The sequence below is a fragment of the Portunus trituberculatus genome, chromosome 23, assembly GCF_017591435.1.
Source record: "Portunus trituberculatus isolate SZX2019 chromosome 23, ASM1759143v1, whole genome shotgun sequence".
NCBI classification, from domain to species: domain Eukaryota; kingdom Metazoa; phylum Arthropoda; class Malacostraca; order Decapoda; family Portunidae; genus Portunus; species Portunus trituberculatus.
Genome location: NC_059277.1, coordinates 11,195,820 through 11,209,466, shown reverse-complemented (window position 1 = coordinate 11,209,466; position 13,647 = coordinate 11,195,820). Strand labels below are relative to the sequence as shown.

Sequence of the window (13,647 nt, the reverse complement as noted above, 5' to 3'; positions counted from 1 at the left end):
CGGGGTTCGATTCCCCGACCGGGTGGAGATATTTGGGTGTGTCTCCTTTCACGTGTAGCCCCTGTTCACCTAGCAGTGAGTAGGTACGGAATGTAAATCGAGGAGTTGTGACCTTGTTGTCCCGGTGTGTGGTGTGTGCCTGGTCTCAGGCCTATCCGAAGATCGGAAATAATGAGCTCTGAGCTCGTTCCGTAGGGTAACATCTGGCTGTCTCGTCAGAGACTGCAGCAGATCAAACAGTGAATTAAACACACACACACACACACACACACACACACACACACACACACACACACACACACACACACACACACACACACTGAAGACATGGTTCTCTTCAAAGACCTTATTGTAATGAGAGTGAGGGTTGTTAAGCTTGGTGAGCCCTGCAGGTGATGGCCGTGGGGAACCAGCTGGGTCGTACCTACGTCTGGGACCTGGACATCTGTGACCCATCCCAGGCGCGCTGCTCCACGCTGACCCACCCCAAGTGTGTGGCGCCCATTCGCCAGACAGCCTTTTCCCGCAACGGCAACATTCTCATCACCGTGTGTGATGACGCCACCATCTGGCGCTGGGACAGAGTGGAGCACCAGACGCCGCAGCAGCAGCAGCAGCAGCAGCAGCAGCAGCAGCACACTCCACAGCAGCAACAGCAGCAGCAGCAAACACAACAGTAAGGGGATGTGTATCTGGTTTCTCTACAGTTTGTAATTTTAACTGAACACTTGTTCCTTTATTTTGCCAAGTGTATTTTACATTGAGGCAGAGTTTTTTTAATGCTAAGATATTTTTGTACTCTTGTAAATATATATAAATAGGTTTTAAGCATGTCTTTTATATAATTATCCTGCATATTGCAGCTGCTTTGTAAGGAAATCTATTTGTGGAAACTCACTATTCTCTTAGGAAACTTAAAATTTTATGCTGAACAATGAATTGTGACAAATTTAGGTGTTGAATTAAATAAATAGTTTGATAGAAAATATTTTATTTTGGATTTTAATTCAGCATTAAGTTGTTTTTACTGTACACATTCTCTTTGGCCTAAAATAATTCTCCAGTCCTTGTCCTTTGTGTGCTGGTGCTGTGTTGAGGCAATGACCAACACTGTGTCTGCCTGGCACTGAGACCATTGGGTACCACCAGACACCAGAATGCTGCAGCAGCAGCAGCAACAGCCTGGTGATGGTCTCTTATCATCTGGATGGGCATGTATTTGCAGAGAAACTTAAACTTACCTAGACATGTTTTGTGAGAAAATGTAACATCAGCCACAAAGCTTAAAGAAAAAACAACTTCTGGCCCTTCCAAAGTGAACTCAGGAGCACTCTTTTCTTGACCCTTAGAATGGCTTGCTTATATATAAAGTTTTGCAGTTTGGTATCAAAGAAAACTTTGATACCAAACACTGGCTTGGAGTGTGAAAGTTTCCTGCAAGTAACCAGCAACCAATTGCATTCTTTATAACAGATGATCACAAGTCACAAGCAATGATGGTAACCTACAAGATTCACCAACCAAAGAAAAGTGGGGGAGTTTATCATTTATGTTGAACATGCCCTCAGAGGTAGTTCACCTCAACAGTGTGGAAGTGTGGAGAGACAGCAGGCCATGCCAATGCCACAAGGATGCTGTTCACACCTACTAGAAAACAAACACGGAGGCCAAACATTAATGGAAACCATTGAAAGAAGCTAAAAAGAAAAGGAAAGACGAAAAATAAATTGTGTGCACTCAGATAATTCCAAGACTTCATAAAATTTTAAAATATTGAAAAAGGTATGTAGTAAACTTACTATTATTTGGGCATTCTAAAATCGGCAAAAAATTACACTTCTGTATAGAACATCTCAGTCTCTTGCTACAGGGTAATTTTACATAGTGTATGTACAACTAACATTAATACTGATGGTTAGAAATGTTAATATGTTAGTGTTACCCTTCAGTCAAGGCAACAAGTTGTGCAAAAAGTGGTAGAAAGTTTAGCAAAAATATACCCAAAAATAAGCAAGCTCCACGGCTCATAGTCTTGAAACAAACCACATACACTAACTACATATGTACTGACTTGCACATCCTGACAACTACTACTAATGCCCTAACAGAGACGTACACATATAAATGCTGCAGCTTGAAATATCCTGATGAGTAATCTCTTATAAAAACATAATTTGAAGCTTTGAGTAGTCTCTTATAAAAACATAATTTGAAGCTTTATCACATGTTGGGGTCATAGAAACATCACAGACAAGAACACCAAGAAATGTCCTGAGACTGACAAAGGAAGAAGTAAAGGCACACAATGTCCTGGTTCCTCACAGTGCCTGGAGTACACACATCCAAAGACATACACACACACACACTTAAGTATAGATGATAAATTGCTTCAAACGTCTGAATATTAAAAGAAAAAGAAAATTATGTACAAAGTGTATATATTTAAAGAGAGAGAGAGAGAGTTAAGAGAGAAAGTAGATAGACGAAAAGATATATAAGGGATCATAGTATTTATACATTTCAAGAAAGAAAGTGAAAAGGAAGAAAAACAGAGACACATTAAGGAGTATAAATTATGTACAAGTTTGTTCTTAGAGGATTCTTTTGTTACATTTGTGTTCATGACCGTCACTGCTACCCAATAATTTCAACGTGGAAAGAACGGTTTGTTTGGCAAGTGGTTCACCATTTCACTGAGAGAGAAGTGGTTTGGCAAGTGTTAAGAGGCGTCCAGTGGTGACTCCGGGGCGTCGTGTCACTCCTCCGTCAGGTTGTCTGGCTTCACCACACTGACTGAGTACAGGACCTTCTTGGAGCGCATGTAGCTGAACTCATTGTCAAACGTTACCACGTCTGCAAAACACAACACTCATGTCACCAAAGCTGTGGCCAAGGCGTGCCTCTCGTGTGTAAAGTGTGTCCACCAAGATTTACTATTTTGTCATTGCATCTATACTGAGAAAGGTTTCATTTAATTATCATTGAAACTATAAATAGCATGACTTTTAAAAATATTGCTTGAATAATTGAATACCATAGTAACAGCAGTCATCAAAGCTTATGAGCTTCAGAAAATATAGTCTAGTTCTGACAAAAGCCCAGCAACTGATAAAGTGTAGAAAGTAATCTCATTATTCACAATAATGGTCTAAGAATTTAGTTGACAATTCTCAAATTTTAAAAGATTTTATATGAGTGGTGCAGCACATCACTCTCATCCATGGTGTGTGGCTGTGCCCTCCTACCATCCAGCTCTGTGGCAGTCTGTCTCAAGCTGGTGTGTAATGCTTGGCACTTTTGCTCTTCGCATCCACAGTTCAACACACAATGATTTACAAGTTTGTTCTTCCACTGAAGATAAGACATTACAACACATACCTTATGAAACAGTAAACAAACTTGCTACATGACTTGACTTACAGGAGGGGAGGGTTGTGGAATGTTCTAAGACTATATAATGTTGGTGATGGATAGATTGCTAAAAGTGAAAAGTTTGTATGAGTAGCATGGATGAACAGTGCTATTCCAGAATGCTGGGAAGGGCTGTACTCACAGGTGCCTGGCTCAGTGCACACCAGGTATCCCTCCTCTGTCACCAGCTGGGAATTCACTCTCTGTAGAGGCACCAACACTTCCTCTTCACCCTTCTTCACTTTTCTTGACACACCAAAGCCAATGTCAAAGTCCTCTGTTCTGAATTCCCACCTGCATGACAATACAAGCAGCTGAATAGATGCAATATTGATGTCAGGCACATCACACACTGCAAGTACACTGCACTGGCAGGTAATACAACACTGGAACTTAGACATGGGATACCCCAAGGCTTTAAGGAATTGTCTTAATAGTTAAAAGCTGAACTAACATCCAAGGCTGACTTTTGAAAAATTTATAAATGCCTAAAATAAAATAAAAAAAATTATATCCACCAGGCCAGCAATCTGACTCTCCCACACACACACACACACACACACACACACACACACACACACACACACGCCCGGTAGCTCAGTGGTTAGAGCGCTGGCTTCACAAGCCAGAAGACTGGGGTTCGATTCCCCGGCCGGGTGGAGATATTTAGGTGTGTCTCCTTTCACATGTAGCCCCTGTTCACCTAGCAGTGAGTAGGTACGGGATGTAAATCGAGGAGTTGTGACCTTGTTGTCGTGGTGTGTGGTGTGTGGTGTGTGCCTGGTCTCAGGCCTGTCTGAAGATCGGAAATAATGAGCTCTGAGCTCGTTCCGTAGGGTAACGTCTGGCTGTCTCGTCAGAGACTGCAGCAGATCAAACAGTGAAACACACACACACACACACACACACACACACACACACACACACAAGCACATCATTCACACACTGTCCCATCAACTTGCAGTGAAAGGGACAGTCTGGTAGACCACCATCCTACATGCCAGGAGTCTTGCACAGCACCGCAGGCTACAAACATACCTCCACAGAAAGGTGGCTTTGATATATGTACAGAAAATATTTGCTGGAAAATCAGACGCAAAATATTTCATGGGTTATGTTTTGTCTTACATCTTATTATAAATATACTGCATATTTTTGAGACTTATCTATTACATGCTGCTTTACAAAAGGCTCAATCCTTCCCTGCATACCTGAGGTGGGATCCAGGCTTCTTTACTTCATATTTTAGTCTCTTCTTGCCTCCTTTGCTGAGTGTGATGGAACTCAGGTTGTCATTCTCTGTGAGTTTGGAAAGGTTGCTCTTGCTGAGGCTGAGGTAGTACTTCTTTGGCACCTCTCCTCCCAGGCAGATCTGTGGAGAGACCACGGTTTGCAGGGTTTGCCTCACACCACCAAGCTGCCGTGTGCTGGGAAATATTGCAACAACACTTCCTCCCTCCCTGTGTGGCCCTCCCCCGCTGGACCCTGACCACTTACCTGGGAGGGACATTTGGGGTTGCCGTCTGGATCAGTGCGTGAGCCGCCCCAGTGCTGAGGCAGCTGGTCAGGGTTAATGTCCTGCCGCAGCACCTCCTTCCACCCACTCTGTCCGAATATCTTGATCTTCTTGAGGGTCACCTCATGCAGGAAGGGCTTGATGAGAGCGTAGGCCAGTGTGAACACTTTGGGGGCTGTGGAGAGCAGGTGCTTTGTGCATATAAACAACTCTTGCTATGTTATCCAGTACAATCTATGACAACATCTTATAAGTAGACGTTACACTCACTTTGTTCTCATGACTGTGTGAACATTATTTGGATATTTATTTAATTTTTTTGTGCTTCTGGTGCTCCCACAACCAGAACCAAGGTAAATAGCTCCTGAGTACAAAATGCACTGATGGAGTGCCAACATAAGTGGATGATGATGGTGGTGGTGGCGGCGATGCATTGCTGTGCATCACTGTGCAGTGAGTACAGTGAGGGTTTGTTTTAACCTTGGGAGGACTAACCATGTTGTGAATTCACTAGAGGAAAACATATGAAGCACTGCACAGAGAGAGGAAGTGATGTGCTACTATGAATATGAGTCAGAAAATAGCATCAAAGTTTTGTAACTTTCAAGCAGGCATAACTCAGTTATGAGCTATCTTCTTGATTCCTTTTTTTTTTATTGAATCTCATAACAAGTATGATTCAGATGTGATTTTTTTTTTTTATGTTTCTATATTTTAGACCATTTTCTTACAAAATAATTGTTTATTATTTGAATATTTCTATCACCCCAATTTTCAGACAGCCTCACTCCTTTTGTGCCTTTAAGACTGGAAACATACTGGCAGTGGAGGAGGACATGCTGCAGCCCAGGAAGGGTGACGACACACCCCTCTGTCAAGCCATGTCTGTGATCACATACAGCAGTCCTTGATGTCTTTGCTTGTTGCACTTTGTAACAATGCACCCCACAGACTTTGTAACACTACATGACACAGCCAGTGTCTCACACACTCTCACCATTGATGACATAGGCACACTTGAGGAATTCTGGGTAGTTTGCCTCATACAGCTGCACCAATTCCAGGATGACGTCCATTGCTGCAACATGGAAAACATTGTCTGGTGGTCAGGTGGAACTAAACTGATAAGTTTGGTTGACACACAATTATATGTACCTAATTGTGGATAATTACAAACGTCATCATCATCATCACTGTGTTCATATGTGTTTTCCATTGTGATATTAGACAGCTTATATAAGAGTCTGTCAAGTTCATCCCTAAATCATTGCTACCACCAGGCTGGTGCACTGCAGTCCATGCTAGACAAATTAGAACCATTAAAAGTTGACTGAAGGTGATGCAGACACATCACACCAAGAACACACCAAGAAATTCTGACCACCAGTATTGCAGCACCAATAAATCAGTCTACCAATCTCACCTTGCACTTAGTAGACAGAGACTCACCAGGCTTCCATGTGACATGTTTGAGAGAGAAATTGTCAAGATCAAAGATGCAGCACTGCTGGTTAACTGGCTGGCCAAGCTGCTGAGTCTGCTGCTGCATGTCTCGCCGTGACGCCTCCAGTACTCGAATGGTGTAGCGAATGTAGTCTGCCTTCTTGACGCTGGACAGCAGCCCCCGCATGTCACACCCGCCGTAGGGGATCACCCACACTGCAGACATTGGCAACACTTTGTCTATCTTGTTGTCAGTGAAATGTATGTTTTTATTTCATTATGAGTGAAAAATCTCATTGTTTCTATCTATCTCATGAACAGAATCTTGTTTCTGTTTCACTAAGTGTGAAAAGTCTCTCTATCTCACTGTAAGTGCTGTGAATTTTTGTTAATCATTAGTGTGGGTTTCTACATTTTGATAAGTGAAATTTTGCCTTAGCTATGAAATTTTTCATTAAGTACGTATTGGTTTTGAATTATATGAGTGAACAATGAGAAATCCATATATTTTGACAAATATTCTTAATATGCTACAAGACGTTCCTTAATGACTGAAGTATGTAGGATCGACCTACATACATGACAGAAACACTTAGAATGCTCTATTGTCATTGGTGCTTTTCAAATAGCAGTAACATAATAATATTACAATGAATGATAAGAATGGCAAAGAGTGGACAGGCATTTACCGGGGCATCCTGTCTTGTCGTGGCCAGCCATGCCCACTGGGTAGTACTTCGCCAGCACCTCAGGCACCTCCCACTCCAGCACACTGTCTGCCTCCCACTCCCGCCGCCACTCCAGGCTCTGGGGGCACCAAGGCAGGGACACACTGACTGAGTGTTCCAAAAAGCACTGAAGATTTGTTTGTCACTCTTTATGTAAGAATAGTCCAGCCAAGACAACAAAAGACAGTAAAGTGTATAAAAACATGTAGTGAAATCAGACTCTCATCAGTTTATTTAAAACTGTTATTCTGTATTGCTGTCAAAATTCTCTCTTGTGACTGTACTGTTAGTTATCTGTGGGGAGAAAGAGAGAATGCAGTTTTTCTAACTTGATTTTTTTATTTTTAGTTTTATTTATTTATTTTTGGAGGGGCGCCAACAGTTATCTTATGTGACAGATAATAATGCTCTCTCTCTCTCTCTCTCTCTCTCTCTCTCTCTCTCTCTCTCTCTCTCTCTCTCTCTCTCTCTCTCTCTCTCTCTCTCTCTCTCTCTCTCTCTCTCTCTCTCTCTCTCTCTCTCTCTCTCTCTCTCTCTCTCTCTCTCTCTCTCTCTCTCTCTCTCTCTCTCTCTCTCTCTCTAAAAGCACTACTCACCTTCTTCAACATTTGCTCAGCCTTGTCCACATTGAAGCTCCGCGCTGTGGAGAGAGTAAGAGTGAGAGTGAGAGGTGTCAGTACACATCCTCCACCACGCACCACTGCTGTGCTAACAGGCCACGCTGCCTTCACTGTGTCTGTTGCCAGATCATTGCTAGGAAGGAACACTGTGAATCCCGAGGCAGTATAGGCAATTCTAGTGTGTGCTTGGCTGAATCTCAATAGTTTACCGTGTGTGTCTGAATTGTCTTGTTATAATGGCAGTGATAGGATGCTTTGCGCTCTCATCACGATTATTTTCAAAAGCCACAGAGATGATTAGCCAGGTTCCCAAATGTGTGTCTTCTGTTCATAAAGTAGAAGTCTTGTTGATGTGTCACTAAAGTCATATAAACACCCTGAAGGTCCCTTGAAACTTCACCTACAAAGATTCTTTTGAAGGGGGAGGTACAGGACTTGTGTGTGACAGTGGTGTTCATAAGTTCATAGTGGATAACAAACAGATGTAGTGTGGCAGGTGAGGTCAGGTATGGGTGGTGGGGAAGAGAGGGAAGGGTTTGCTAATGTGAGTGGTTCATGGATGACAATTAACCCCTTCAGTACCAGGACACATTTTCATATTCATCCTGCTTTTATACAGTTTCCGAAACTTATGTGAGGGGTTAAAATAGTGAAGGTTGTGGCCATTAATCTTTTGATCTCCATAGATCCTTCCTAGTGTCAAAATGGTCTAATCGTACACAAATCTCAAGATAAAAATGTGTCCCAGTACTGAAGGGGTTAAGAGAAGAGGCAGGTCACTGATCAGGGAACTCACTCACCAGTCAGCCACTGCAGCAAGGCGTGGTCGTGCTGCTGGTCTGGCGGCAGCAGGGGCGCCACCCGCTCCCTCAGCTGTGGAGAGAGAAAGATGCTGTGAAGACTCAACCTTCATTTTTTTCTGGTAAAACTGGAGACAATGGGAGGGAATGTGACCACTACTTCACTGTGACCACTGCTGCACGCTGACCCTAAACTCACACTCACACTCCAGATAGACTCACCAGACACACTCTCCCACTACATAGACTCATTATAGACTCACTGGATAGACTCTCTCACTAGATGGACTCATTACAGACTCATTATATGTATAAATAGCCTCACTAGACAGACTCGTTAGATAGACTCTCTCACTAGATAGACTCACTAGATGGCCTCACCAGATACATTCATTAGATAGACTTTCTTACTAGATAGACTCACTAGAAAGCCTCACCAAACACTCATTATAGACTCACACTCTTGATAGCCTGACTAGACACTCAGACTCTCCCACTAGACAGACTCTCTTTTTGGCCATGACGCAAGGATACCAACTGATGGCTTGTTCCTTCCAGTTTTTCATGTATAAAACAGGTTCCTCACTTCCCCACGCGTGCATCCAACGTTGCTTGATCCCCCCTCCCCACTTCCTCTTCTTTTTCTTCTTTGCCTTTTTCTTTTTTTCTTCTTTCTCTTTTTTTTTTTCCTCCTCCTCCTCCTCCTCGTCGCACATATACTCTGCATTAACTGTAAATTCTGCTAGTCATTGTTTTTTTTATTTAACCACATTCTCTCTCTCTCTCTCTCTCTCTCTCTCTCTCTCTCTCTCTCTCTCTCTCAGAAGCAAGAATAGCAAACAGAGAGTATAGTTGATAATCTAATCACAAACTTTACTATCAACACACACACACACACACACCTCCGTCCCTCGCTCAGGTGTTCCTCAAGGTCAGTAAGGTCATTGTTTACCTGGCCATGACCCGAGGCTCTATCTATCCACATGTGGGTGACCTTTCCCTCCTTACTACTTCCTTTCTCCTTCCCATACTCTCTCTCTCTCTCTCTCTCTCTCTCTCTCTCTCTCTCTCTGAATACCACGTTTTACTCTTAGTTTTTCTTCTTTTACTCTTCTCTCATCTTTATTTATTTCTATGTCGTCTTTTCCACCTCCTCGTCCTCGTCCTCCTCCTCCTCTTTCCCGTTTCTTCCCTCCTTAACCACTTTTCATTCTCCCTTCTCGTGTCGTCTTTCCTTCTCATCCTCCTAACCGTTCCGCCATCTATTCTCCCTCCCTTCCTTCCTTCATCCCGTCTTGGCCCCTTCTCTCTCCTTGGCGGGCTGTGTCAAGTAGGTATTCTCCGCCACAAGGAAGCAACCCGGGGAGACTTTTTCATATGATTTAAAGCCCATATTCTGAAACACTTCCTCGCACCGTCACCATTTACAAAGGGTTCCAGTTGAAGTAAAGTTTTTAAGGTTGTTTCTGTTATTCTAGTGACGTGTTAAAAGGTTTTTGCATTATTAATAGGAGAAATACTCTTTAGAACTCAGCTAATCGTCTCTGTGGTCTTTGAAAATGGTCGTGGTGAGAGAGGGAAATGTTTCTGGATATGGACCGCATTTTCAAACATTCCAGGACACATCTCGGCTACTTTCAATTGATTCTTGTTGAAGGTTGAAGTGACACGGTTTTTCAAGGGTGTTCTTTTTATGGTTCTGGTGACAAGTTGATCAGAAAACACCCTTGAAAACCGCTAACTTGAATCACGAAAACATCTTTGAAGAGCCAACATCTTCCACCTCATCTACTTAAACTATCACTAGAATCACGAAAGCGAACCTAGAAAACCCCACTCACTTCGTCTTAAACTACTAGAATCACGAAAACACCCTAGAAAACCCAAATAATATCCATCCCATTCTCTTAAACTGCCACTAGAATCACGAAACACCTTAGAAAACACAAATAACAGCCAATTCACCTTCTTGAACTATTAAAATCACCAAAGCCCAAATGACGACCACTAGAACCTGTTAATATTAGCTGACTACGATCTTAAACCTTTCGCTACAAGAACACATTTTTATCATGCTTGTTTTGGTGTGATTAGACGATTTTATTGACATTAGGAGGGGTCTGTGGAGGTCAAAAGATTAGTGGCCCAGAGTCTTCACTATTTTAACCTTTTCATTACTGGGACGCACTTCTACCTTGCATTTTGGGTGTGATTAGACGATTTTATTGACATCAGGAGGGGTCTACGGATGTCAGAAGATTAGTGGCCCAAAGTCTTCACTATTTTAATCCCCTACATAAATTTCTGAAGCTGAATAAAGTCGCCAATTAGTAAGAAGGATAGATATTAAAACGCGTCATTATACTGAAGGGGTTAAGTGTTAGAGAGAATACTGTGACTGGATATGTACAGTAATAGCCATTAGATATGAACCCAGTCACTCTTATAATGCAAACTTGCTTCCTTGAACACTCTATGGTCTTGTGCTTATCTATGTGCGTAGTGCTTGACAGAATGTACGAAGGTTGGAAAGTGTTGTTAAAAACGTTTGGTGGAGAGAGAGAGAGAGAGAGAGAGAGAGAGAGAGACCATTCTATGTAAATCTTTTGTATTAAACAATCAGGCTTTCTCTTTCCGTAATCTTACACACACACACACACACACACACACACACACACACACACACACACACACACACACACACACACACACACACACAACGCTCCAACAAAGGTCAGGTAAGAAAATGGTGTGTGTGTGTGTGTGGCATTCATAGGAGAGAGAGAGAGAGAGAGAGAGAGAGAGAGAGAAATTACATGATATCGTACTGTAATTCTCTCTCTCTCTCTCTCTCTCTCTCTCTCTCTCTCTCTCTCTCTCTCTCTCTCTCTCTCTCTCCCACCGTATGAACGCAAGAGGGCAATGTCTTCTCTCCCTCTCCCTCTCCCCCAATCCAGTCAATGCCCCTCTTCCTCTCCCTCTCCCTCTCCCTACGCGAATTCTTTCAGGAGGAGGAGAAGCACCCAAAAAATAGACGAAAGGAATGAACTGGGAAAGAAAGAGAATAAAGAAAGACAATGAGTAAGAAAATAAGATAGAGTAAGATAGTGAAATAGTAAGATAATGAGAGGGTGAGATTGAAAGAAAAGTAAGAAAGAGAGTAAAAAGATCAGAAAGTAAGAAAGATAATAGTGAGGCCATGATTTAAGATAGGTGATGAAACATTATTGATAGAGAGAGAGAGAGAGAGAGAGAGAGAGGTAAGCAAAATTTGTAGAGGCAGAAATGAGTGAGTGAGGAAAGACAGACAGACTAGCACTATTTGTAAACCTTGTGTGTGTGTGTGTGTGTGACAGGAAGAGAAGGAAGAATAGTATTGTATGTGGAGAAAATGCGTAGGTTATGGTTGAAGCAGAGGGGGAAGAGGACGAGGAGGAGGGAGAAGAGAAGTAGGAGGAAGAGGGGGAGGACTGGGGGATGGAGGAGGAGAAAGAGAAGGAAGCGTTGGTGTGGTATTCTGCTGAAGGCAATAACACAGAGAGAGAGAGAGAGAGAGAGAGAGAGAGAGAGAGAGAGTTTTGCCCCACCTCGTTCGGCTACATAACTAAAATCGAGTAAAGATTAAAATATAAAAAAGTTGTACGGAATTCAGAAAAAAAAAACGTGTACCAGTGAGAGAGAGCGAACAATTTCATCACCACGGTACTGATTAGAGGTTTCTTCTACGCCTTTTTTTCTCCATTCAATCGTAAATTAAACTGTTAAACTGAACTTGACACTAAAATCACTGAACCTCGTGTCGTGTGTCAGAATGTGTGTGACTTTCTAGAGGGGAATGAAAGACACTGAAGCTGGTATTCTTAAACATTTATGTTTCACCTCCACTATTTCAAAAGGCTTTATTAAAAACTGACACGAGTTTTTAAGGTATTATTACGGTTCTAGAGGCAGAGTGACAAGATTTTATACATTATTAACTGGAGAAACACACTTGAAAACATAGCTGATTATCTCTGTGGTCGTGGAAAATAGTCGTGGTGAGAGAGCAAAGCGTTTTTAAGGTGTTTTTACAATTTCAGAGGCAAAGTGACAATATTTTATACATTATTAACTGGAGAAACACACTTGAAAACGTAGCTGATTATCTCTGTGGTCGTGGAAAATAGTCGTGGTGAGAGAGCAGAGCGTTTTTAAGATGTTTTTACGGTTCTAGAGGTGGAGAGACAAGATTTTATACATTATTAACTGGAGAAACCCTCTTGAAAACCCCGTTAATCATATCTGTGGTCATGGAAAATAGTCGTAGTGAGAGTGTAAAGCGTTTTTAACATTTTTTTTTTACGATTTTAGAGACAGAGTGACAAGATTTCTACATTATTAACTGGAGAAACACTATTGATAACCTCGCTAATCATCTCTGCGGCCTTGGAAAATAGTCGTGATGAGATAGCATGCAATGTGTTTCTGAATTCGGGAAGCTGAAGGAAAGGGAGAAGAATGAAAAAAAAAAGGAAGGAATAAAGAATAAGTGTGAATAGAGGACACGAGATTGAAGGAAGAGGAAGAGGAATATCACAGTAGAATGTTAATTGTCAGCGTAAGAGGGACAATATCAAAGCAACAAGCGGGCACAGTGAAGGAAGAGGAGAAGGTTACTTGTAAATAGCGGACACGAGATTGAAGGAAGAGGAAGACTACACTGGAAGAGCAGGTACAATGTTAAGTGTCAGCGTAAGTGGGAGAATATCAAAGGAAGAAGCGGGCACAGTAAAGAAAGAGGAGAAGGTTACTTGTAAATAGCGGACGCGAGATTAAAGGAAGAGAAGACAACAGTGGAAGATAAAGAAAAATGTTAACTGTCAGCGTAAGAGGCAGCATATTGAAGAAGCTGGCAGAGTGAAGAAAGAGGAGAATGTTACTTGCCAGCGAATGAGAGGGTGGAGAGGAAGAAGCGGAACATAGCGGAAGGGAAGTAGAATAATATCTGGCAGTGTAATCAAGAGAAGACCACCACCACCACCACCACCACTACTACTACTACTACTACTACTACTACTACTACTTCTACTACTACCATTACCACCACCACCACCACGACTACTACTACTACTACTACTACTACTACTACT

The 13,647-nt window shown here is 42.2% G+C and overlaps 2 protein-coding genes across 4 annotated transcripts in view; one reads left to right on the top strand and one right to left on the bottom strand.

The window, feature by feature from the left end:
- The window catches only part of LOC123507632 (polycomb protein EED-like), a 12,565-nt gene extending 11,577 nt beyond the window's left edge, over positions 1 to 988 (top strand). For all 3 annotated transcript variants that reach the window (XM_045260665.1, XM_045260664.1, XM_045260663.1), the window contains exon 8: positions 393 to 988. In XM_045260665.1, the coding sequence (XP_045116600.1) occupies positions 393 to 680 (288 nt within the window). In that variant the 3' untranslated portion in view covers positions 681 to 988. The remainder of the gene's footprint in view (positions 1 to 392) is intronic.
- LOC123507633 (SEC14-like protein 2) overlaps positions 975 to 13,647 on the bottom strand; it is a 25,314-nt gene continuing 12,641 nt past the window's right edge. Inside the window, exons 2-10 of the mRNA XM_045260666.1 lie at positions 8,519 to 8,591; positions 7,695 to 7,738; positions 7,060 to 7,177; positions 6,377 to 6,586; positions 5,925 to 6,005; positions 4,909 to 5,102; positions 4,623 to 4,783; positions 3,554 to 3,705; positions 975 to 2,853 (exon numbers count right to left, since the gene is read on the bottom strand). Coding sequence (XP_045116601.1) covers positions 2,756 to 2,853; positions 3,554 to 3,705; positions 4,623 to 4,783; positions 4,909 to 5,102; positions 5,925 to 6,005; positions 6,377 to 6,586; positions 7,060 to 7,177; positions 7,695 to 7,738; positions 8,519 to 8,591 — 1,131 coding nt within the window. The 3' untranslated portion in view covers positions 975 to 2,755. The remainder of the gene's footprint in view (positions 2,854 to 3,553; positions 3,706 to 4,622; positions 4,784 to 4,908; positions 5,103 to 5,924; positions 6,006 to 6,376; positions 6,587 to 7,059; positions 7,178 to 7,694; positions 7,739 to 8,518; positions 8,592 to 13,647) is intronic.